The sequence below is a fragment of the Arabidopsis lyrata genome (genome assembly GCF_000004255.2).
Source record: "Arabidopsis lyrata subsp. lyrata unplaced genomic scaffold ARALYscaffold_5, whole genome shotgun sequence".
In the NCBI taxonomy this organism is placed as follows: domain Eukaryota; kingdom Viridiplantae; phylum Streptophyta; class Magnoliopsida; order Brassicales; family Brassicaceae; genus Arabidopsis; species Arabidopsis lyrata.
In genome coordinates this window covers 3497294-3522884 of record NW_003302551.1, presented here as the reverse complement: position 1 = coordinate 3522884, position 25591 = coordinate 3497294, and the positions used below count along the sequence as shown (strand labels likewise).

At 39.9% G+C, this 25591-nt stretch overlaps 5 protein-coding genes across 5 annotated transcripts; 3 read left to right on the top strand and 2 right to left on the bottom strand.

The window, feature by feature from the left end:
- Positions 1-1022: 1022 nt before the first annotated feature.
- Positions 1023-1524, bottom strand: LOC110228269 (uncharacterized protein At4g04775-like). The gene is made up of 2 exons (XM_021025048.1): positions 1402-1524; positions 1023-1331 (listed from the first exon to the last, which is right to left on the bottom strand). Exons 1-2 carry the CDS (start codon positions 1522-1524, stop codon positions 1023-1025), a joined length of 432 nt encoding a protein of 143 aa, XP_020880707.1.
- A 14330-nt stretch (positions 1525-15854) lies between these two features.
- Positions 15855-16815, top strand: LOC9313094 (mavicyanin). Its single transcript, XM_021023985.1, has 2 exons — positions 15855-16231; positions 16309-16815. Exons 1-2 carry the CDS (start codon positions 16066-16068, stop codon positions 16656-16658), a joined length of 516 nt encoding a protein of 171 aa, XP_020879644.1. The 5' UTR covers positions 15855-16065; the 3' UTR covers positions 16659-16815.
- Positions 16816-17414: 599 nt separating this feature from the next.
- On the top strand, positions 17415-21086 carry LOC9313093 (uridine kinase-like protein 2, chloroplastic). The gene is made up of 14 exons (XM_002876979.2): positions 17415-17758; positions 18028-18119; positions 18204-18273; positions 18368-18486; positions 18652-18748; positions 18880-18959; positions 19225-19419; positions 19509-19592; positions 19677-19737; positions 19963-20023; positions 20226-20319; positions 20412-20484; positions 20558-20640; positions 20725-21086. Exons 1-14 carry the CDS (start codon positions 17563-17565, stop codon positions 20869-20871), a joined length of 1452 nt encoding a protein of 483 aa, XP_002877025.1. The 5' UTR covers positions 17415-17562; the 3' UTR covers positions 20872-21086.
- Positions 21087-22210: 1124 nt separating this feature from the next.
- Positions 22211-24184, bottom strand: LOC110228636. Its single transcript, XM_021026502.1, is given in 1 exon segment — positions 22211-24184. A coding segment is annotated over 1 exon segment (276 nt). The 5' UTR covers positions 23421-24184; the 3' UTR covers positions 22211-23144.
- On the top strand, positions 23773-25224 carry LOC110228268 (receptor-like protein 12). The gene has a single exon (XM_021025047.1). It carries the CDS (start codon positions 23773-23775, stop codon positions 25222-25224), a length of 1452 nt encoding a protein of 483 aa, XP_020880706.1.
- The last annotated feature ends 367 nt before the right edge of the window (positions 25225-25591 follow it).

Here is a 25591-nt window from a genome sequence, read left to right as displayed (position 1 = left end):
GTATAGTATAAATGCGATGGAGAGGCTGCAATTGGAGATGAAGAAGATTGTAAACTGTAAGGCATGGCCTGCTGGTCCAGGTGAGTATGAGGTTAAGGAGAAGAAATCATCATTCCAGTTATACTTGGGAAAGTATTCTTGCAGTTGCAGGAAGTGGGACATGTCAGGCATTCCTTGCCGTCATGCTTTGATGGTGATTACAGACAAGAAATTGAATCCGGAAAACTACATTTCATCTTGGTATTTGACTTCTAGGTGGAGAAATGAGTACAATGCATATATAGATGCGGTAAGAGGCTGCAACTTCTGGAGGAAATCCGGTGAGACTGAGCTTTTGTTACCACCAAAACCAGAAGGTAGAAAGAGAATCCCAAAAAGAATCAAGGAGAGGAATGAATCACCACAGAAGAAGAAGAGCAAAGGCAAAGAGAAGGAGCTTAAACTTTCTAGAAAGAAGAGAATAATTCATTGTGGAATATGTGGTGGAGAAGGGCATAACACAAGGAAGTGCCAATTCTTAGGACCTGCTCCTTATAGACGTCCAAAGAAGGTTACAGAGAGTGCAACAGTTGGATCATCAAGTCAGCCAACACAAAGCCAAGTCATTGACTAAACTCTCAGGTTTGTAGATGATGCTCTATAATATAGATTCAGTATATGAGATTCAGATTTCAAGTTATTTCCTTCTTGTTGCAGGTTGTTAAAACGGTTTGCAGGGTCTTTTTGAAGGAAGGTTTTTGGTAGTGAAGGTGCTCTGAAAGTTTTTATAAGAGCATTTAGGGGATTCGGATAATATTTTGGTTATGTATCATTGTATCTTTAGGATTAATGTTATGTTGACTTATGGATTAAGGTTTTTGTAACCAAATGATAATCCTGTTTTCAAATTATGGTTAAGTCAATTTCTTTTGAGCATTGTTAGTGCATAATTTTCCATTACATAAAACAATGTCTGACTAACACATAAAGAAGAGCCAGAATCATAATCACTAACACATAAAGAAGAACCAGAATCATAATCACTAACACACAAACACATAAACAAGAACCATCAACACTACACACACAAGAATGTTCTTCAAACCACGCAATTCCATCTTGCAGCCTTGAATCTCCTTCTCTAAACCCCGCAGCTCCTTCTCAAAACCGCATACAACAGCTTCACATGAACGAGTCTCCATTGCAAGAGTTTCCATCTCAGATTCTAAAGCTTGTAAACCTTTTTGTAATGTCAAGGAAGCTCTTTCAAGTTCATCAATCTTTGGAATTATGTCTTCCATCTCTTCAACCATTGTTTCATCTGTCCACTTAAACAAGTGACCATGACCATTCTGCAACATACAAAAACACAATTCAGACATTTCTTATAATTTAAGCTCACTTACACTACAATAGCATTACCTCCTCTCCATATCGACAAGCATAAAAGAGCCTCCCTGGATTTTTAATAGTCTTTGATGTCCTCAAAACTACATCCTCTCCACATCTACATCGACTTGGAATCCCTCTTCCTTTATCACCCATCTTCGTCTCACTCTGTCTTTCCTCTCAATTTCTGATTTTGGCTCGAGAAAGGGAAGAAGATGAACCCTAAGTCGACTAAAAGCCCCAAATTACAAAACGACGTCGTTTTGCTCAAATCAAAACGACGCCGTTTTGTCTCTGTGTCTAATGAGAGTCCACGTATGACAAAACGCAGTCGTTTTAAACGCTCACGTGTCGTCCTCGTCAGCATCCGTTAACGGAACAGTAACACCGTCTAGCAATTTGAGGGTTTCCACCGGATTTTTAAAGTTTGTGTTGAAAATTCAAATTATATTGAAGTTCATGATGGTTTAGGCACAGACTAAAGTTTTGTGTATGTAAGCGATAAAGCAACATAGTTCAGGGGGGAATAGGCCGTTCTCCCTGATCTATGAAGTGCCAAGTCAAGACTATGGTACATATATCATATTTTAAGAGATTTCGTTATCTTAAAAACATTATATATTTCTCTTCTAGCTCAGAAACACATCTATTTCTCTTTTTAATCTAAGAAATGAACAACTTTGGAGATTTAATCTTAATTAGCATGGTAATTGTATAATAATTTTGTTGTAGTTATAATAAACTTTCATTTGTTTTCCCGTACGTAGTACGGAACTGCATACTAGTCTTTCTAATAAATTTAGTTATGTGAGTAAAAGAATTCATATTAAATGTTTTAGATACTAAACACATGTTTAGAAGTTTGTAGTATATTCCGGAATTCCCCAAAATTGATCAAATCACACAAATTTTCTTTTATGTTCATTCTGCAATGTATCCATCAACTTCATTATGCATCTTTAGTTTCATTTTGTCACGATTCCACAATCGAATCGAAATCAATTTTGTAGCTCGAGTTTCGGTTTAAATATGCAAAGCAAAACAAAAGAGGAAGTAGAAGCTTTAGGTGAAAGTTGAGAAAGTTAGTTTATAAATGGGTATTATCATTCTGTATGCCCAGACGACTAGATAATTAGTTGGACCAATTGTTCACTGTGCAAATGTCACTATCAACATCGTTTTGACTCTTTTACCCCTACCACTTCTCTCCTCTCTTTTCTTCTTTCATTTATTTTTCCGATGGTATTTTACTTTTCCGACGACACTAGATCACGAGAATAACACTGACAACATAGAAATCAAATCAAATCGAATAAAAGATATTGAAATCAAAGCTTGCTGGAAAAGCAAATTGGTGAATTGTCTGATTCACTTTTGACGGTGGTGGTTTACTAAATACAGAGGCGATGACGACGAAGATGATTGGAGCTCCGGCCGTTACGTAGCTTATTTTCATCCACGGCTTCACTTACAATTTTCTGGTAACAAAACATCGCAATTGATATAAATGGGATTTTCAAAGTTTTGAAATCGATTCAACCAAAATATTCTGGTAACAAAACATCTCAATTACTGGTAAAAGTAGTTTGTAAGTGGTGGTGTTTCCAATTTCAGGGTGAGCTCGTAACAGTGGCGGGGAAGATATTAATGATGATGGTGGTGAAGATGATATGTGTAATATCACGTCAAGAGAAATATCAATGGGGAAGATAAGTTATAACTTAACGATTAACAAGAGAGTTGAAGCATCCCAAAGACGGTAAAGAGAGTTGTGACGAGGAAATTAAAAAACCCAGTAGATTATTTCAGGTTTTTCTTTCTCTTATTTGATTTCTGATTTGGATAAAATACTTGTTAATATGTTAATCGAATAGTTATCCACACAAACATTATAATATATGTAACTCGTTATTTATATATGATAACAAATGAGTTGCCACGATTAATATAAATTTATTATATAAATTATAAACTTATCGCGATAAAATATGATTTAATACGATATATTTATAAACTTATCGATATATATTATGTTATCATGCTAACCTAATAGTATTATGTTATCGGTCTTTTATTATTTCTTGTTTCTCATTTAATTTTCTTCTCTCTATTATTTCTTGTCTCTCATTTAACACATTATATGTAATTTTGTTATATTTTGTATGATATAATAAATAATTTAACACGATCAATATGAGTTTATCATATAATTTGTAAACTTATCCAGATATAATACAATTTATACTGCTAATAAAATTATTAACGACAAAAATCATTGTTTTGTTATCTTCTCTAGCAATGGAGAGTATTTTTTTATGTCGGATGAACAGTGTCGTCGATGTGGATGTCGGATTCACACACTCAAGTATTTTAATAAGTAGGAAAGATTATTCTTGAGGGACAAAAATGAATATGTAAAAACTTATAAATTGATACGAAAATTGCTATAGTATTTCTCTCTTTCGTGAGGAAGATCCCCTTTACATGGCCATTGGCCTTTATATTTATACATAGAGAAACGACATTAAAATGAACAATTAAGTACAATTATTCCTTCTTAAATGTGTCTGTTTTGATTCTTCGACTTTAATGCTCAACGTTTGAATTTGAGTTGACTCTGATCTTCATGGACCTCGCCTCTTTTGGCCCAAGTGTCCTTGAACCGACTTACCCGTGTCTTCTACACCGAACTCGTGTCTCAGTGCAGTCACTTCGGATTCTCGAGATGGTGACAACCACTTCGACCGTCCCTTCGGCCCACGGGTCCAATGGGCTTCATCCTTTATGGGCCATTATCTTGATTACGTGGCAATCTTTGATTGGTCTCGTACTTCTGTTGCGGGATCCGACACCAACAATTAGCCCCCCAAGTTCTTCGAAGTGCTATTCCAATTCGGAGGACTTTAAATGCTCAAGTGGCCAAAGATTGCGCTCGAGAATCTTTCTGATTTCCCGCCGAAAATCTCATCACTCCTTTAATTTCGGCACTATCCATTTTTAACCGAGTGACATCTGTCATCATTATGACCGTATATTGATTAATTACTATTAAAACGGGAAAAACCTTCCCACTTCCCACACAACTTCCGAGGCGGTTTCATCATTAGCTTGAGATAACTTCTTTTCACCATTACTCTCTTCTTTTACTTTTGTACTTTAATCAAAAACTCTCTCTTTTCTTCTTCACGAAAAACCTCTCTCCGCCGGATCTTGAATTTTTCATTTTTATTCGATGACTTCTGATTCTGAAAGACCTGAATCTCCGTCTTACGACGAGAGGCGTTCTAGTAATGACGAATGCACTCGTCCTAACGACATCGCCGGTCCTCATTACAAATCCACCTGTACTCTTCAATCCCTTGAGCGATTGAAGGGGCTTTGTCAAATTCCTCCTGGAATTATAGCGGAGGCGCAAATAGCCGACCCTACGGAATCTCCTGAGAACCACCGTGCCGGCTACTTTTGTGTTTACGAAATTTTCTTCAAGGGCTGCGGATTGACCTTCCCCCTTCCCGAAGCCCTAGTTCGATTCTTGGCGGCTCTTGAGATCGCTTTGCCCTAATTAACCCCCAATCTCCTCCGAACTATCCTCGGGATTATAACCATTGCGGCGGAGGCTGGCTATGTCATTGGAGTTCCCGAGCTGAATGAACTCCTAAGCGTAAGGAGTTCATCAAAGAAAACTGGGTACTTCTCGGCGTATCCAAATGCCAATAGGAACGTCATCTCGCACCTCCCGAACAAGGATGAATACTGGCACCATCCTTGGTTTCTGATTAAGAAAACTCCTGCTTTGATTGGGAATCTTTCCGATGTACTCCCATCGAAGTGGTCTGCGAAACCTGGTAGAGACTAGGTCGTATATTCCTTTATTGTTTATCATTATTTTTTACTGACCAAATTCGTTGTTTCATTTCGCAGCTTTCATCGCTTCAACTCTCCCGACTGAAGAATTTGTCAAGTTCTTCAAAACAATCCTTGAAGGGGAAACCCTTTGGAATTCTTTTACCCTCGACCGATTTGTCGAGGCCAACCGGAAACTCAGGATGAGTCCTCCCAATCTACTTCATCGTCTTCCGCCTCCTCCCTCAACTCAGGGAATGTCAGCTCGGGCCCTCGCTGCCCAGCGTAAGAAGCTCTCCAAACCGATAGCAGAGGCCTGTGATGAAAACAAGGCGTTCCTTGCGACCGCCATTGACAAAAAAGATTACAGCAGGACCCTGCTGGTTGATGATAACAGCTCCGAGGGAGCCAGATCCGTTGCTGCTTATAGGTTAACGCCTCGTCGCGAGCGCCGCGACGAGCGTTCTCCTCGGAGGGAGCGGTCTCCCCGTCGTGATTCTCCTCGTCCTCCCCGAGACGATTTCAGCAATGAACCACTTAAGAATTTGGTTCGTAAAAAGAGGGACAAGTCGTCCCGTGATGACTCGTCTCCGCGAAGGGAGAAATCAAGGGCCCGGACTGACCGTTCACCTCGATCATCCCCTTCTACTGAACCAATGGGTCCTCCCCGACCTGTTGACACGTCTTCTTCTTCCCAGCCCGTTAGCCAAAAGACTGCTCGGAGTGCATCCCCTAAAAGTGGAGATTCTGAATCTCGAGATGCTTCCTCGAGGTTGAAGCCTGCTCTTGTCCCTCAAGTCAAATCGCTTTCAGGTTTGGTGACTTACACATACTTAAACTTTTTGTCTCTATTAAAATTCCAATTTTTACAATTCTTCCTTCTTCGCAGCTATGGAGAAAGAAGGCAGCGTCTTCCGATGCTTCAAGACCCGATCGGGTTCGATCTTGCTAGACTTCGACAAATGGCGCCCTGCGATTCGTGAACGCTATTTGCTTCACGCGCATCACTCATCTCGGGTTAGTTCCGTTTTTTTTTTTTTTTTTTTTTTTTTGCGTTGCCATTCTGCGAACTGACTCGCCATCCCGGGTTCATGTATAATGCCAGGCTCATAGCGAATTTAACGACATGATCGAACACTACGAAGGGTTGGTCATTGGACGGGAGAAGGAGATTGATATGTGGAAGAAGAAATTCTCAGCTCTTGAGGCTGAACTCAATTCTTCTGCTGGCTCCAAGCACGATCTGGAGGATAAGGTCGATAGGTTGACATCTGAGCTGGCGCAGGTAAAGGGGAAGCTGCAAGACTACTACGACCGGAGTTACAAACTCCAGGACGAACTTTCTGGTGTTCAGGGTAGACTTCATGAATCCGAATCAACCGCCGATACCCTGAACAACCAACTTATCGAGCTTGACGCGAAGTACAAGGCGCTAGCCAAGTTGCGTGATTCTGAGTTGGCAAGGTCGGCATCGAAGGCCAGAAAGGAGGTTAAGGGACGCGGGATGGAATTGATCCAAGGGGCCATTCGCTTCATGCAAACCGAGAAAGCTAGGTCGGACTTGGAGTCAGACATCAAGGACCACGAAAGCAACCTGATTCTGCTGGACCAAATCCATGAAGCAGATTTCTCCGAGGAGCAAGAAAGGACCGAGCTGTCGACTAACCTTTCTGAAAAACGGAGTCGCTTGGCAGCTCTTCCCACCTCGACCTTCAACCCGCTTGACTTCGAGGAATTCTTTACTGAATCACCTCCTATAAGTGAATCGGGTTTAGACTGGGCAGGTAACGCTTGGCTCCTGAGGCTTACCTTTTCTTACCTTGTACCTTTGATTGACTGGAATTATTATTTCCAGGTTCAAGTGAGACGGAAGGCATTGTCCCGCCCGTAGCTCCTGTGGTACCGGAGGTCACTCCGGAGGTTAGTTGTACCGCGGAGGGTGGTCAGGGAGCTTCATCTGATCAAGCACCAGTCAAGGAGGTGAATGAAACTTTGGTTGCTGAACCGGAGTCCGAGGTGGAGATCACTCCGTAGTGGCTGTGTCCACTTTAAATTGGGGATTGTCCCTTTAATTTTAAGACTTAATTTCAAACTTATCTTTGGCCTAAGGAGGCTTTATTGTTTCTTTTGAACAAGATGTTTGCCTGAGGAGGCTTTTAAACCTTTCTAGGTTGCGACCCAAGGGGGTTTGGTTAAAATTATATGCGGGTTTGCAAAGTCCGCTTTTAACCTTTTGTGGCCTTGTGGCTATGCTTTTGAGATTTTTAGGCTGATCAGACCTTTCTCTTTAGAATGCGAGAACTGAGCTCGGCTTAAAGCGAGTTCCCCACTTCGGGTTTAGTCAACTCGATAAATTTGTTGGGCTTGGGCCATAGAAACTTTTGTAGTTAATGCGACGGTTGCGCTTTCCCTTCTTATAAGTAAGGAAAACGGCTCGTCTTTAATGCAAAAAGTGCTTTTTCTCGATTTCCAAAAATGGTTTAAACCACTCGGACACACTATCATTATTGGGTTTATGGTTCCAAGACAAACCCTAAATCATTATAAATAAAGGCTTACCTACTTCTAAGCTTTATTTAAGCATGACTTTAGAATCTTACTTGAGAAATATTTTAAGAATGGAAAACGAAACAGTAGCCCCCGTTGATCCCGGCAGCCCACTCTTCTTGTCCGGCGACGGCTTTGAACCGGCCGGCTCTCTCTTCCCTCACGCCGTCTTTCACTTTCCTCCGAAGGAGAAGAAAGAGGCTTGCGACTTTATTGACAAGGTAAATGTTAAAGCTTTTGATTTAAAACTTCTTGTTTCGTCTAATTCACTCATCTTTATGCTAGGTCGCCGACAAGCACCGTCGCTTGTGTGAAGAGAGGCAGCGGCTGGGACTCAAAAGGCAGACGCTCGAGGCTCGTATCGCTCGGGTGGAAAGGAAGATACGGGCCTTGGAGAGTGATCCCTTTCAATGGGAGTGGCGGAACTTCGACTCCGTTGCTGAGATCCCGAAGATGCTTCGGATGTATCTCCGCGCTAGAAGAGTCCCGAGTCCCGTGAACGCCCCTGTCTGCGCCGTTCCATCCGACAGTGAAGAGGAAGAGGACCTGGAAGAGGAGGCCAGCAACTGCCGGAAACGCGTTCGGGATCGTTCCGAAGTGGATGCCAAGAACAAGGCGTCCACTTCGAAGACTAAACCGGCGATGAAGGAGCCTGTTCCTGAGCCTCTCCCATAAATGTTCTTTAACTTCTTCACTTTTTTTCTTTTTTTTTTAAACTCGTAATGGGCTTCGGCCCCTTTTTATTTATGGAAATATTTGCAACTTTCCTTTCTTTCCAAATATTCTTGGAGATACGCCTTTTAATGCAGGATCCGTTCGAGGGCATAAATCTCTTCCGCGAATCACTCCATTCCTTGGATAGAATCCGCAGCTTGCTAAGGATATGGGGTTCCTATAAATTCTAGGTTCGATTTCCCTTTACTCCTCACCACTCTTTTTATTTTAGCAGGTATGGAGTTCAATCTTCGCTGTTCAGAATCTATGCCCGACTTCTCCAGAATCGGAATGATGAGCATGGATGTTCCAAATGAGCCAGACAGGCAGCCTCCTCCACTTCGCGGCTTCTTGAGATCTCAGATCCGAGCCCCATGTGCTTTGATCAGGGATCTCTCAATCAGAGACCAAGGAACAGCGACAGCGTTCATAGAGGCACTCGAGCTTCAACACCGGAAGCTTATGTCGGAAAAGAGGAGACTTCGGAAGAGGATTAACCGGATGCAACGCAGGCTTACTACGGTGTCAAGAGATCTTCACATCCTTGAATCTCACCCCGGAGAGGGGATTGAACTTGGAATTTCAGACTTTGCTCGAATTCCGGACTGCATGATGCCAATCCTCGATCTTGCTGGTCAAGGAGTTGAAGTGTTCTGTTCGTCAACAAGATTTCCGTAGTCCGAAGTGTACGATGAGGGACGTTCCGTCTTCTAAATAATGCTCTATTTCCAATTCCTTGTATGTTCGCTTAGCTGAACCTTCTATTTGCTTCACTTGTTCGCACAGTCGAACCTTTCTCCTTTAATAAAGAAATAAAACAAATTTTTATTAATAGCTGAACTCGTTTTCGAGCTGCCTACGTACCCATCTCGGGATCAAGCCACACCGTAGTTCATGTACATAAACAATGCATGTAGCTTTAAACATAAAATTTCTTTAGGTTGATCACATTCCAAGGTCGCTTGACTGGATTGTCTTCTAAGTCTTTCAACCTATAAACACCGTTCCGAACCACTTCGGTAATAATGTAAGGTCCTTCCCAATTAATACCGAGTTTACCGGCACCTTCTTCTTTTCTATTGTCAAAGACGCGCCTTAATACATAATCTCTTACGAAGAACGGCCTACTTTTAACCTTAGAATTGTAATACCGGGCTGCTGCCTGTTGGTAATTCTGGATCCGAATTAGAGCTTGATCACGCCTTTCATTTATGGTATCCAGTGAATCATTAAGCATTGCTGAATTTTCTTCCTCATTTAACGGTGCTTCTGTTCGACGAAGTCCGGGCACATTGAGTTCAGCTGGTACTACCGCCTCCATGCCATAAACCAAAGAGAATGGAGTTTCTCCTGTAGGTCGCCTAGGGGTTGTACGATAGGCCCACAGGACGGGTTGGAGTTCTTCATACCATCCTCCCTTTAGATGGCTTAAGCGTTTCTTGAGATTGCTTAATATTGTCTTGTTCGCGGCTTCGGCTTGACCGTTTCCTTGCGGATATCGTGGAGTAGAATAACTAACTTTGATTCCCCAGTCCGCACAAAAGGCATCAAACTCGTGTGAAATGAATTGCGGTCCATTATCAGTGACTATTTCGTATGGAACTCCATGTCGACATATAATGTTTTTCCAAATAAAGGTCTGCACCACCGAATCCTTGATACCGACATACGCCTCAGCTTCAATCCATTTTGAAAAGTAGTCCGTAAGGACTAAAAGGTACTGTACACCTCGAGTTGATTTGTGCAATGGCCCAATGATGTCCATTGACCACCTCATAAACGGGTATAGGGCGGCAATGGAGGAGAATAATTCCGACGGTTGATGGATCAATGGTGCATGGAGTTGGCAGCGCTTGCATCTTTGGGCGAACTTAACACAATCTGTGATCATAGTGGGCCAAAAATACCCCATTCTTTTAACTTTAAAAGCCATAGCTCTTCCTGATGAATGACTCCCACATAATCCTTCATGCATCTCGCTCATGACGATTTCAACTTCGGGCCCAAAAATGCATAATAGGTAAGGGTCACTGACACCTCGTCTATATAACGCATCCTTTGACAGACAAAATTTCGCGCTAACGACTTTCATTTTCCTGGCCTGCCATTTATTCTTTGGGAGCTCCCCTGTCCTGATGTAGTGCTTTATTGGCTCCCTCCAGTCAGCCCCCCAGTCTTTAGCCGGAATTTGGTCAACCTTGTGAAATACTCGTGGCTCTGGTTCGGGATGTTCATTTGGTTCAAGGATATCCTCCTCGACTAATGGTTCGGTTTCTAATATTGTTTCTGGAATCACATCTTCAGCTAAGACAACGGGTTCCTTGTTAGATGCATTTGATCCCCTTGACTTCCTCCGTTTGTTGGGTGGCGGTTCGATCTCTGGTTCGCCACGGTCGCGTGCCGCTGCTCGAGATCTTGTAACGACGAGGGTTTCCTTGCTGTCTTGAATGCTTCGCTCCGAGATGCATTCTACTGGAATAACTCTCTTTAACTCAGGATCTTATGTTGACGCCAATGCGGCAAGTGCATCTGCAGTTGTATTCTCTCCCCGAGGTATACGGATTAACTCAAATTTCGAGAAATTTTTGGATAGATCCTTCACCACTTCGAGGTACGCTTCCATTCTTGAATCTTTGGCCTCATAGTCTCCATTAAATTTGTTAACTACTAATTGCGAATCGCAATAAGCCAATATTTTCTTAGTTCCAACTCCTTGTGCTAGTCGAAGTCCGGCAATAAGGGCTTCGTATTCTGCTTCGTTGTTGGAGGCATTGAATAACAATCGGAATGATTGTTCTAGAATTTCTGATGTTGGAGATTCCAACTTGATTCCCACTCCGAATCCTTGTTTTGTTGAAGACCCGTCTACGTGTAATTTCCAAGTTTGGTTCTCCGGTTGCTCTATCGTTCCAGGTATTGGTAGTTCGGTCAGGAAGTCTGCTAAGACCTGAGCCTTCATACTGATTCGGCTTTTGAACTCTATGTCGTACTCGCTTAATTCCACCGCCCATTTCGCCAAACGTCCGGACTGACTTGGACTATGAAGTATTGTTTGAAGCGGCTGGTTAGTTAATACTTCAACCGTATGGGATTGGAAATATGGACGCAGCTTCCGAGCCGAAGTTACCACCGCGAGTGCAAGTTTTTCCATCATTGTGTATCTGGTTTCCGGATCCGTCATTGACTTGCTCACGTAGTAAATTGGTGTCTGCTCCCCACGGTCTTCCCGGACCAAGACTCCACTAACCGCGTGGTTTGAAACTGATACGTACAAGTAAAGTTTTTCATCCACTTCCGGTTTGGAGAGTATAGGTAGAGTGGTTAAGTATGCCTTAAGCTGCCCAAAAGCTTCTTCACACTTCTCATCCCAAAGGAATCCTTTGTTCCCTTTTAGAATTTGGTAGAAAAGCAACGACTTATCTGTTGATCTCGAGATAAAACGATTCAAAGCCGCAATCCGCCCAGTCAACCGTTGTACTTCTTTGAAGTTTCTTGGAGATGGCATGTTTAGAAAGGCGTTAATTTGATTTGGATTGGCTTCAATCCCTCTTTCTGTCACGATATAGCCAAGAAATTCTCCGGATGGGACTCCAAATGTGCACTTCGCCGGGTTCAGCTTCATTTGATATTTATTAAGAATATCAAAACAGTCTTCCAAATGTTTAACATGATCTTCTTTCTTTAACGATTTAACCAACATATCATCTATGTAGACTTCCATAGTCTTTCCGAGGTGATTGTGAAACATTTTGTTCACCAACCGTTGGTAAGTTGCTCCTGCATTTTTCAAACCAAAAGGCATTACCTTGTAACAATAGATACCTCTATCAGTAATGAATGACGTCTTTTCTTGATCATCGGGGTTCATCATTATCTTATTATAACCCGAGAAGGCGTCCATGAACGTTAACAGCTCATTTCCAGCGGTGGACTCTACAAGTCGATCTATATGCGGGAGCGGGAAACTATCTTTGGGACATGCTTTATTCAGGTCTGTAAAATCGATGCAAACCCTATCTTTCCCGTTCTTTTTCTTGACAACGACCGTGTTTGCTACCCACTCCGGATATTGCACTTCTCTTATGGACCCTATCTTCAAAAGTTTATCCACTTCGTCATTTACTATTTTTGCCCGCTCCACTCCAAGCTTTCTTCTTTTTTGTTTCACCGGTTTGAAGCTTGGATCCACGTTTAGTTCATGACAAATTATACTCGGATTTATGCCAGGCATGTCCACTGCTGACCACGCAAATGATGCTTTGTTTTTCCTTAAGAGTTCGATCAAAGCTTCTTTTATTTGGCCAGTCAAAGTTGCTCCAATTCGAATTTTCCGATCTGGTTTGTCTTCTTCCAATACCACTTCTACTACCACATCCTCTTTTTCCTACCCACTAGGAAATTTTTGCCTTAGTCCTTTTTTTGCGGGCTTTGTTAATTGCTATTGGATCTTCAAACGGTGGCTAGCTAAGTAACACGTCCGTGAAGCTTCTTGATCTCCCCGAATTGTTTCCACCCCATTTGATGTTGGAAATTTGATACATTGATGGTATGTAGAGGGGACTGCTTTCATCCGATAAATCCAGGGAGTCCCGAGGATGATGTTGTAAGCTGCGGGCTTATCGAAGACAACGAAGTCCACGATCTTCGATACCTTCTTGACAAGGACCGGTAGCTTGATTGTTCCGAGAGACATGGCTGACTCGCTTGTGAACGCAACTAACGGAGATGGGGGTCCTACTATCTCTCCTCGGCTGATTCCCATTTTTTCTAGAGTACTTAAAAAGATCAAGTCGACCGAACTGCCTGTATCTATAAGGATCCTTGATACTTCGAAGTTAGCGACATCAAGAGTAATGACTAGAGCATCATCATGCGGTCTTTCGAGATGCCGCGTTTCTTCTTCGTTAAATGATATTGAGGCACCTTGAAAATCAATTTCTTCGCTCAAGCTTGCTTTGAGTAAGACATTTCGCCTATGCTTTTTGATGGAACTTATTGAATCTCCGCAAAATCTGGAACCTCCTAGAATCACATTGATCTTACCCTTCGAACTCCTTGGTTCTTCCTCGTTGGATAACCTTGGTCTTTTGGAGTCTTGATCTTTGGAGTTTTCCTTTGCTTCGTGGTATTCCTTCACAAAATCTTTTATATCGAATTTAGAAAGATCGCCACTAGCCCAAAGCTCTGCGAGGTGCTTTTTAAGAACGTTGCAATCCTTGGTTAAATGTCCGGTCACTTTATGAATGTCACAATATAGACTTTCATCACGGACCCAAGTGTTTGATCTTCCTTTCCCTTGGAATTGCTTTCCGACGGTATTGTTGAAGGGTTGCGATCCAAATTTCCTTGGTCCTTTGCTCTCCCTAGGCTCGAACTTCTTGGTAGGGACGGTGATTGCCGGCTTTTCTTGCTTATTTATTTTGGCAAAACTTTCTTTTTCGTCCTCTACCTCCATCCAATTGTTTGCACGGAAGAGTGCATCCTGAATTGTATCTGGTTTATGAAGTATTAAGTCTTCTTTAAACCTTGAATCATGTCGCAATCCTTTTCGTAGGGCAGATAAAGCTGATTGCTGCGAGATTCTTGGGAGTTTTGACAGTACTCCTTTGAATTTGGTGATGAAAACTCGAAGTGACTCATTAGATCCTTGCGATAAGTTCCAAAGATCGGCATCTGAAACGCTTTTATCCATAAGGATAGAGTATTGCTTTAAGAATACGGCTGATAGTTCGTCGAAATTACTGATCGAACCCGGCTCTAATTGGGTGAACCACATTAGAGCTTGGCCACATAGATTCTCTGAAAACAGCTTGCAGTAGCCTGCGTCCTCATCAGCTTCATCCAATTCGACTCTTCCAGCAGCGATCAGAAAAGCTGCGAGATAGCTTTTTGGATCCTCCAATCCGCTGTAAGGATCCAATTTGAGTTTCCGGGAATCTTTGATCCTCAAACTCGCAATTCGCGAGATGAAAGGTGTTCGCCTAGCTTCTTCAATGACTCGATTGATGTCTGGCTCTGAACTTGTAGCTTGATGAAATTTTGATTTCATTTCCTTTAATTCCTGGCTAACCTTCCTCATGGTCTCGAACTGGTCGAGGTTCTCCTGCTCGTATTGAGCTGCGAGTTGTTCTTCATCCCTGAGCTGCGTCTCTTCTTCCAACGTCTGAGCTACATTATTAGTAGCACCGGGAGTTGTTTGTCCGCTAGTTTCATTTCGTGCAGCGGAACTTGTCGAGTTGAATATCCCTCTTCGGATTCCCACCGGGTTTCCTACACTTAAAGAGCGAACACGAGTTTGTATAGTATTGACGTTTTGACTAAGAGATACCTGGGACGTTTGCAACGTATCGACGGCCTTTTCTACATCCGAGAACTTTTGTGATATGTCCGCCATGGTTTGCTGCATAGCTTTGAGGGTTTCGGCCAATGATGTCTCAGCAGCGTCTCCTCCGGACATTGTTGCTTATCTCGGAAATGTAGAAAAGAAAAAATCTGACCACTCAAGAATCCTATCTCCCCACAGGCGGCGCCAAAATGTGGATGTCGGATTCACACACTCAAGTATTTTAATAAGTAGGAAAGATTATTCTTGAAGGACAAAAATGAATATGTAAAAACTTATAAATTGATACGAAAATTGCTATAGTATTTCTCTCTTTCGTGAGGAAGATCCCCTTTACATGGCCATTGGCCTTTATATTTATACATAGAGAAACGACATTAAAATGAACAATTAAGTACAATTATTCCTTCTTAAATGTGTCCGTTTTGATTCTTCGACTTTAATGCTCAACGTTTGAATTTGAGTTGACTCTGATCTTCATGGGCCTCGCCTCTTTTGGCCCAAGTGTCCTTGAACCGACTTACCCGTGTCTTCTACACCGAACTCGTGTCTCAGTGCAGTCACTTCGGATTCTCGAGATGGTGACAACCACTTCGACCGTCCCTTCGGCCCACGGGTCCAATGGGCTTCATCCTTTATGGGCCATTATCTTGATTACGTGGCAATCTTTGGTTGGTCTCGTACTTCTGGTGCGGGATCCGACACCAACAGTCGATATCAAAATGAACAGTGATGTCTGCACATTAATATCCTCTGATCAATGGCACTTGTGTAATTAATAAATAAAAGAAGGATACTTTTGGTTTGCATTTTATTTTTCTTTCATACTTACCCAATTTTCAAATCATTATGGCTACAAATTTAATTAATTGGTCAACTGAGCATATAAATTAATATAACCCTTTATAAATAAGCTCATCTTCGAAAATAATTAGTTTTTAAAAAATCCTTGCTTGTTGAAGGCTTTTTGTCTTCTTAACTTATTCGGCAATTCTGATGCATACATTTTACTATAACTCACATAAATAACAAAATAAACAAAAACAGAACATATCACAAATTTAAAGATTCTACAACCACTAAAGATCTTAGCTTTTATTCAACTCCAAGCTTTGTTATTATTTTTTGTCTCTTTTCTTCCTAACTTTGATCTCTTACGCAACTAATATCCATGCATTCTCCTATATATAACATCAACTAGCAGTAACTTAACTTGAGTATATCAAAACCAAGTTCAATCTACTAAACCAATGAAAATGCAAGCAGTTCTTGTTATCCTGGTTTTCTCCGGTTTAATCTCGGTTAAGACAACGCTAGCAGCACAACATGTGATCGGCGGGAGCCAAGGCTGGGAACAATCCGTTGATTTTGATTCTTGGTCTTCTGATCAATCTTTCAAAGTCGGCGACCAAATCGGTACGTTTCCCTCTAATCTCAGTTTCATAATCAAAACCGACCGGTTTTATACTAACCAACCCATTTGTTTCTTGTAGTTTTTAAGTACTCCGGACTACATAGCGTTGTGGAGCTAGGAAGCGAAACGGCATACAAGAGTTGTGACCTGGGAACATCAGTCAATTCCTTAAGCTCTGGAAACGACGTCGTTAAGCTTTCTAAAACCGGTACTCGTTACTTCGCTTGTGGAACCGTTGGGCATTGCGAACAAGGCATGAAGATTAAAGTCAACGTTGTCTCTTCTGACTCCAAATCCGCTTCCTCTCCGGGTTCAGGTTCGGATTCAGGGTCGGGTTCTGGATCTAGTTCGGGTCATGGGTTTCGTGCTTCCGTTGGATACATTTTCGTTGTTGGATCGTTGGCTATTGGACTTTTTTGGGCTTACTGAGGAATTTTAGGCTTTTGTAATGTATCGAATATATATTTGTGGGGAGAGAATAAATATTTTTGGAATTATTAATTCGTACTTGTTGTTGTATTTTATATAGTTCGGATATTTGAAATTATGATCTTATTCTATTATATATATCTTGTTTTTCATGTTTTCTCAACCGATTGTCCACTTGATTGGTTCGGTTGGAATATTCTTTATTATGCTTTCTCATATAATCGTCTTTTATTTTTTCTGCCATCAACATTATTAATTTGAATTAATTTGTTATTTTCTTTATGGATTGGTGGATAAACTTTATATATATATATAAATAAGAACATTATGTTGACCAAAAAAAACAACATTATTGATTTGTTTTGTTAATATCAAGTTTTTTTGTACACAATTTAGTTTAGTACATAAAAAATAACATTTCAGCACATCAAATAAACAATTTTTATTTATTAAATACAACATTTATAATTGAAATAAAACTTCCAAAATCCGTAGTAATCATTTTTTTGTCATCGTAAATTTTATTAAAAATAGCAAAACTACATACATATATTAGTAAAAACAAAAATATCTCTAAAAATTAAGCCGATGAAATGTTGAAAAATTAGATTTAGATTTAGATTTAGCGGTTTTGATTTATATTTATCTAGTTTTTTTTTTAATTTAAATAAGGTCGTTGTCACCTTATTGTTATTATGGTTAGTTTCTTTAATTCAAGGAGTATTTTAATACGTTCGAGTTTCTCCCAAAAAACATTTTAAAAAGACGGAGGGAGCGAGAGAGTGGACAAGTGGGTTGCTAAATTGTGCAGAAATCGTCGTCACTGATCACTTACGAATCCTTTTTTTCTTCTCCGGAGACCAAATCGGAATTTTCACTCTCTTTACATTCACCGGAATATTCAATGCCGGAAGATTCTAATGCGATTGACTATGTCATGGAGAAGGCATCGGGGCCTCACTTCTCCGGTCTTCGCCTTGACGGTCTCCTCTCTTCTCCGTCGAAATCCTCCGTCTCTTCTCCTTCTCACTTCCGTTTGAGTAATTCATCTTTTTCCGCTATCGACGATCCCGCCGCTCCTCATCAGCCCTTCGTTATCGGTGATTTTCGATTCTCGCGCTTTGATTCTTGCTTTAGTCAACAATCGAACTTTCTCTAATTCCGATCATCGTGTATTATCTCTCAATTTCTTTAAATTGGCGCTTCTACTGCATTATATAGGGTTTTATCTTAGGGTTTTAGCTTTTCGAAATTTCCGGTAGCATTTGTGATTCCTAAGATTAGAGTAATCTGGATCAATATCAGTTTCTAGGGTTTAATCTTGTTATCCTTTGTTTAGAGAATTTTGTTTTCCTTTGACTTTATGTAGGAGTAACTGGTGGTACTGCTTCTGGTAAGACCACGGTGTGTGACATGATTATTCAGCAACTTCATGATCATCGCATTGTTCTAGTTAACCAGGTTAGATTCTGTAGCTAGTCCTGTTCTCAGTTCTTTTGAGATTCCCTCTTTGTTGTGGTACTCTGATGCTGTTTGTTTGATTAGGATTCCTTTTACCGTGGTCTGACATCTGAAGAACTGGAGCATGTACAAGAATACAATTTTGATCATCCTGGTAAGTTGGTTCTTCTGATTTGGGAATACTGGTAGTCAGCTGAGGAAAATTTTGGTGAAATTTGACCGTCTGTTGTTTCTCGTTTTTTTCTCAGATGCCTTTGACACTGAGCAGCTTTTGCATTGCGTTGACACACTCAAGAGTGGGCAACCCTATCAAATTCCAATTTACGACTTCAAAACCCATCAACGTAAATTAGATGCTTTTCGCCAGGTGCATAATCTTCTGTGGTTGATTTTTATGTGGCTGTTTTCTAAGATGTGTCTTCATTTGTTTGACCTCCTTATATGGTTCCTTTCTGTGGTTTTATGGGTTTAGCTTCTAACTTCATGTGGCTGAATCTTCGAATTATCCCTTGTTAAAATCAATTTTTGTCAGGTCAATGCTTGTGATGTCATAATTTTGGAAGGGATTCTAGTTTTCCATGACTCAAGAGTTCGGGACTTGATGAATATGAAGATCTTCGTTGACACAGGTTAACTAGCTGCACTGTATTGTCTCTCTTTCTTTTTTTTGTTCTCTTTCAGTTGACCTTATCTGTTCTGCACAACTATAATCCTCTTTGAAGTTAAAAAAGTCCTCATCTTAGCTATTTATTGGTTCCAGATGCTGATGTGAGGCTTGCTCGCAGAATCAGGCGTGACACGGTTGAGAGGGGTAGGGATGTTGATTCTGTGCTTGAACAGGTTAGTCTTTGTTTCAGGTTTTGGTGTCAAATTTGTCACTAAGGTTCACCTATCTAAGTTAGTGCTCTAATGTGTGAATACGAGACCAGGAATTAGCAACTTATAGGTTTTTTTTTCCAATACTGAACAATTCAATGTCCCTCCTGTTGTTTGTGTGACTCTGGTTTAAATCCGCTCTTTGAACTGTTCTTCTATTAAACACTATTGTTTTCTGAGCTTTATATTTCCACTTTTCTTGTTTTGAGGGTGTTATGTTCATTTGCAGTATGCAAAGTTTGTGAAGCCCGCGTTCGATGATTTTGTGCTCCCCTCAAAGAAATACGCAGATGTGATCATTCCCCGAGGAGGTGACAATCACGTTGCAGTTGATTTGATTGTGCAACATATCCACACAAAACTTGGGCAACATGATCTCTGCAAAATCTACCCAAACGTTTTTGTTATTGAATCAACATTTCAGGTAATTTCTGCCTTTTTCAGCTGTTTGACTTTCTTGATTCAGACAGTAAGGCTTAAAACCATCTTCTCACTTTAAGATCATAATTTCAGATAAGAGGCATGCACACACTCATTCGAGAGAAGGACATATCAAAACATGACTTTGTGTTTTACTCAGATCGCCTCATTCGTTTGGTACTCTCTTAACTGGTGTCATCCCTTTAAATGTTACTCAGCTTCCAAGCCTAGTCATTTCAATTGTTGATGCCTTTATTTCAGGTTGTGGAGCATGGTCTTGGCCATTTGCCTTTCACTGAGAAACAAGTAGTTACTCCAACAGGTATAAGAGGAGATGGCTTGAGCTGTGCCTAGACTTTATAATTTTTTATTTTAATGGTAGTCATGGTGTCTGAAATTCTAGTTGGTGAGATCCTTTAACGTCTCTGTCACATGGATCTAGAATGATTGTATGTGCCTTGTGGAAATCAAAGTGAAAACCTCATGCTTTGGCATTTTCTGATTGATTTCATCCACACAATCATAATTTCTATTTTTTACAAATCAGGATCTGTGTATAGCGGTGTTGATTTCTGCAAGAAACTTTGTGGGGTCTCAGTCATTCGAAGGTGAGCGTTAAAAGGTATTACGTGTTTTAGAGTTCTTAATAATGGACACATGAGCTTTTTAATATTCCAATTTGTTTATATGTTCAAACTATGGAACATGGGTAACAAACAGTGGAAGCATAGGTTTTCTCATGTGTTGAGTGAGTGCCTTTTTTAATTCTTTTCTCTTGCCTAAAATTTTCTGTTTTGTACGGTTTGTTAGTGGTGAAAGCATGGAAAACGCATTACGCGCATGTTGCAAAGGGATTAAGATAGGGAAGATTCTCATCCATCGTGACGGCGACAATGGAATGCAGGTTTTTTTTTTTTTTTTACTTCGTTCCAACAACAGTTTACAAAGATATTGTCTCTTTTCTAAAACTCAGAAACTTTCTCGCATTTGAATCAGCTTATATACGAGAAGCTTCCAAGTGATATCTCCGAGCGTCATGTCCTGCTATTAGATCCCGTTTTAGGCACAGGTAATTTCACTTTCTTCTATTTCTCTATATTCTGCTTTGAAGTGTATATTCTCTGAATCTTTCCATGGTGAAGGTAACTCTGCAAATCAGGCAATAGAACTACTCATACAGAAAGGAGTACCTGAAGCCCAAATTATATTCCTCAATCTCATCTCAGTGAGTCTTAAAACCGACCGTAACTTGGTCCGTCTCTCTCTATCTCTCAGTCATAAAACTCACAAAAGATTCTGTATTGTACAGGCGCCAGAAGGAATCCATTGCGTCTGCAAACGGTTTCCAAAGTTGAAGATTGTCACGTCAGAAATCGATCAGTGTCTGAACGAAGAGTTCCGGGTTATACCAGGCTTGGGTGAGTTTGGTGATCGCTACTTTGGTACCGACGAGTAGAAGCACCAAAGTGTTTGTCAATGTTTATTGTGCTTGTGTGTGAATGGAAGTGTTTTTCTTTGTCTAAAGAATCTTCACGGGCTTTGTTTTTTTTTCCCTCTGCTGGGATTGGGAAGCTTCTCGCTTACTAATTAATTACTAGGATCGAAAAACTCATTTCAAGATTCTTGGTTTACGCAGTTCATATTTTATTTTTATTTTTTTCCGTGATCGAATTCTGACTTTTTGGTCAAAAAACTACTTTCATTAGAACCAGTAGTTTTCCCACAAGAAACCTCGAATTTCATAAAATTTCACTACATTGGTTTTGATCTATGAGATTGATTTCATAAAAATGTTTATTTTACACTGATTTTTGTCCATTGTTTAGTAATATAAAAAGTATATCCTTTGAATTAACATAAATGACATTATTTTAGTTTATTTTGTCAACCATACCACATCAAATTGGAAAACCGGGTTGGACGCGTTCCTAATTTTAACACTATGGGCTAAACAATAGGTCAGGGAATTCAAGTACAAAAGAAACTTAATAGGAAAAATTATATTAAAAAACACCATCAAATAATATTAAAACATATTCAACCGATCTAATTTATATGTTGTATAAGAAGATAAAACTCATGGAAAACGTTTTTGATGAATAAACGACAAGAACATAATTAATCATGCACATACAAAGACATTATAGGATTCACATCTTTATACACACATAACACATTCACATAGTTACATCATCACATCACCACTTTTGTCTTCTCTCAAAAGATAAAAGAGGAAGAAACTCATAAGTCATGAGCTTCTTTCATACACGGTTCCATCTCTTTTTCATTTCATATATATTTCGAATTTTAGATCTCGACTACACTAGTGTCTATTGTGTTATAATGCGAAAATCGTCTTGGATCCCTCCAATTAATTACGCATCCATTTACTATAATTACTGACACTATACTATAGTGTCCAAAAATCAGACTTCTAATTACAAGTGCATATATCAATAAAAACACACACTACCTTAAAACTACAAACTATTAATATAAATGGAAACACACAATACATACACACACAAAATCAATGTAAACAAATCAATTACTTCGGTGCAAACAGAAGACTTTTCAAATGATGTCGATGAAGCTCATGTCATGGAAAACGTTTATTGAGTTTAGGTGTGTATGTGTATATATACATACACTAAGACTAGAGATCAACAAAACTAAATTTCATCAACAGATTTTTCATTACTTAGAAAACTTTGCATTCTCATATTTTCAAAAAATGAGCTTTCTTCTTCGTTCAATTTGTTTCCTTTTCATTTTAAATTTTATAAACACCTTTGCTTCTCCTACACGGCACTTATGCCGCCCCGACCAAAGGGATGCCCTTCTTGACTTCGAAAGCGAGTTTACGATTCGGAATCTTGATACTGATTATTTTTCTAGTATTTCTTACCCAAAAACGAAATCGTGGGCAAAGAGTAGTGATTGTTGTTCATGGGACGGTATCACGTGCAATGCCAAGTCCGGCGAAGTGATCGAGCTAGACCTTAGTTGTAGCTGCTTCCACGGAATACTCAATGCCAATAGTAGTCTTTTTAAGCTACAAAAGCTTCGTGTCCTCAATCTTGCTAACAACGATTTCGAGTCTTCTATGATACCAACTCAATTCAATAAACTCATGGAGTTAACAAGACTCAATCTTTCCGATTCTTGGTTCTCGGGTATAATTCCAACAGAGCTTCTTCATCTAACCAAGTTAGTGTCTCTCGATCTTTATTCTAATTCTTTATCAGCTGAAAAGTCATTTCTTAGCAAACTCGTCCAAAATTTGACAAACCTAGAGGAACTTTACCTAGGTCTTGTTAACATTTCTTCCGAAATTCCTCAAAATATCTCAAACCTATCATCTCTCAAATCACTCTCTCTTGATGATTGCAACTTGATTGGTGAATTTCCAAGCAGTCTTTTTTTGATTCCTACTATACAATCCATTAACTTGAACGGAAATCAAGATATGGAAGGTACTCTTCCAGAGTTTAATGTAAAGAACTCTCTTGTTTCGTTGGATCTTTCTTGGATAAAACTTTTAGGTAACATACCTTACTCTATCGAAAACCTCAAGCATTTGAACACTTTGAAACTTCAGTTTTGCAAATTCCATGGAAAGATTCCATCTTCATTTGGAAATCTTACTAATCTATCCGTTCTCGACCTTTCAGATAATTATTTTAGTGGTCCGATCCCTTCTTCCTTTGGAAACCTTTTCAATCTCACCTACCTTGACCTTTCTTCAAATAGATTTGATGGCCAAATTCCGTCTTCGTTTGTCAATCTTGAGCAACTAACCACTTTACGCGTTGGTTCTAATATGCTTAGTGGTAACTTTCCTCTTTCACTACTCAATCTTACAAAGTTGACAGATTTATCACTCGCTGACAATCATTTCAAAGGTTCACTCCCTCCAAATATGAGTTTACTCTCTAACTTGGAGACTTTTGATGCGAGTGACAACACTTTCAATGGAACTCTTCCATCTTCTCTCTTCAACATTCCTTCTTTGACTTCTATTGTTTTGAAAAATAATCAACTCAACGATATTCTTGAATTTGGGAATAGCTCTTCACCGTCTAAACTAGAAAGGTTATCACTCAGCCATAACCATTTCAGAGGGTCAATCCCAAAATCCATTTCAAGATTAGTCAATCTCTACCAGCTTGATCTTTCCCATTTTAACGCGGGGATGACAGTCGACTTTAGTATCTTCTTGCAACTCAAGGGGCTCATAGATCTGGACCTAAGCTATTTGAACACCACCAATACTGTTGATTTAAGTATCATATTCTCACATCTTAGTCTCCTATCTTCATTGCATCTATCCGGGGTGCACGTCTCAACAACAAAGATGGGTTCAGTTTCCAAGCTACCATCACGCATGAACCAGTTGCTCTTGTCAGGCTGTGGTATCACAGAGTTTCCAGAGTTCGTAAGAAACCTACAACATATTTCTGACTTAGACCTCTCCAACAACAAAATCAAAGGTCAAGTGCCGCAATGGGTATGGAAACTACCACAGTTGATGATACTTAATCTTTCCACCAACTCTTTTACTGGTCTCGAAAGATTCTCAAATGATTTCCCAAGACCGAAGATTATTTTGTTAGATTTGAGTTTAAATGCGTTCCAAGGACCGTTAGTTATCCGACCAGTCTATATGGAAGCCCTGCTCGTCTCCCAAAACAACTTCACGGGAAAGATCCCGCGATCAATTTGTCAGCTAAGCTCTCTACAAGTCCTTGATTTATCGAACAACAACTTCACCGGCTCAATACCTCGGTGTTTAAAGAAACTGAATAACTATCTCTCAGTGCTTAACCTCCGCAATAATCAACTCAGTGGAAACGTTCCAGAAATATTTACCAATGCTACCAAGTTAATTTCACTTGACGTCAGCCACAACAAATTGGTGGGAACACTTCCAAGGTCTTTGAAAAGCTGCTCTAGCTTGGAAGTTTTCAACGTGGGAAGTAACGAAATCAATGGCTCTTTTCCATTCTGGTTGAATTCTTTGCCTAAGCTACAAGTACTTGTACTCCGCAACAACAAATTCAACGGACTCTTATACAATCTTCATCATACTTTTGGGTTCCCCAAGCTGCAAATCATTGACATAGCCAACAATCACTTCACCGGGAACTTGCCATCATACTACTTTGCTGATTGGAACATGACAACACGTAAAGATTTTTCAGGATTTGACTACATTGGATATGGTGGAGGTTATTACTACGACTCGATGAGTAAAGGACTAGAGATGAAACTACGGATTTTTACACTCCCAACAGCCATCGATTTTTCGGGAAACAAACTCCGAGGAAAGATCCCTCAATCCATTGGTATGCTCAAGGATCTTATAGTGCTTAATATGTCAAGTAACGGTTTCACTGGTAACATCCCTTCATCTTTGGCGAATCTTACTCAACTTGAGTCACTAGACTTATCACATAACAAGCTCTCAGGTCATATCCCACCTACTCTCGGAGACCTCACTAGCCTATCTAACATTACGGTTTCACACAACCAGCTCGTCGGTCCAATACCACAACGCGCACAGTTTCAAACACAAGATGCTTGGTCTTTTGAAGAAAACTTTGGACTATGTGGTCTTCCTCTTAGTAAAAGTTGTGGAAACGTTGACATGGAGCAACCACAAGAGCAAGAATCAGAGGAAGAAGAAGAAGTAATAAGTTGGATTGCAGCTGCCATAGCGTTAGCACCTGGAGTCATCTTTGGATTGACAATTGGACACATTGTCATTACACAAAACCCTCAATGGTTCGTGACCGGACGTCGATGATCACGTTAGGTCATTTCAAATTGTGAGGTATTTAATCAACAATTGAAGCATAGATATGAAAATATTGTTGCAACTTGTATCTTGTAACTAATTTACCTTTCTCTTTTGATTTACAGTTTGAGAAGAAGCTAACACAAAACAAACTAAGGAACAAGGAAGACTAATAAGAGAGATTTATTCTCTATATATGCAATTCTTTTTTTCAATATCGATGCATTAATATTTTTTTGAGTAAATTTATTGATTTCAAAACCAAATTACAATGTTAGTGTAATGGAGATCAATTATGAATTAACGAATGTGTTTTTCAATTAATCTATTTTTTATTAGACACTTTAGTATATTTGTGATCAACGTATAGCGAATA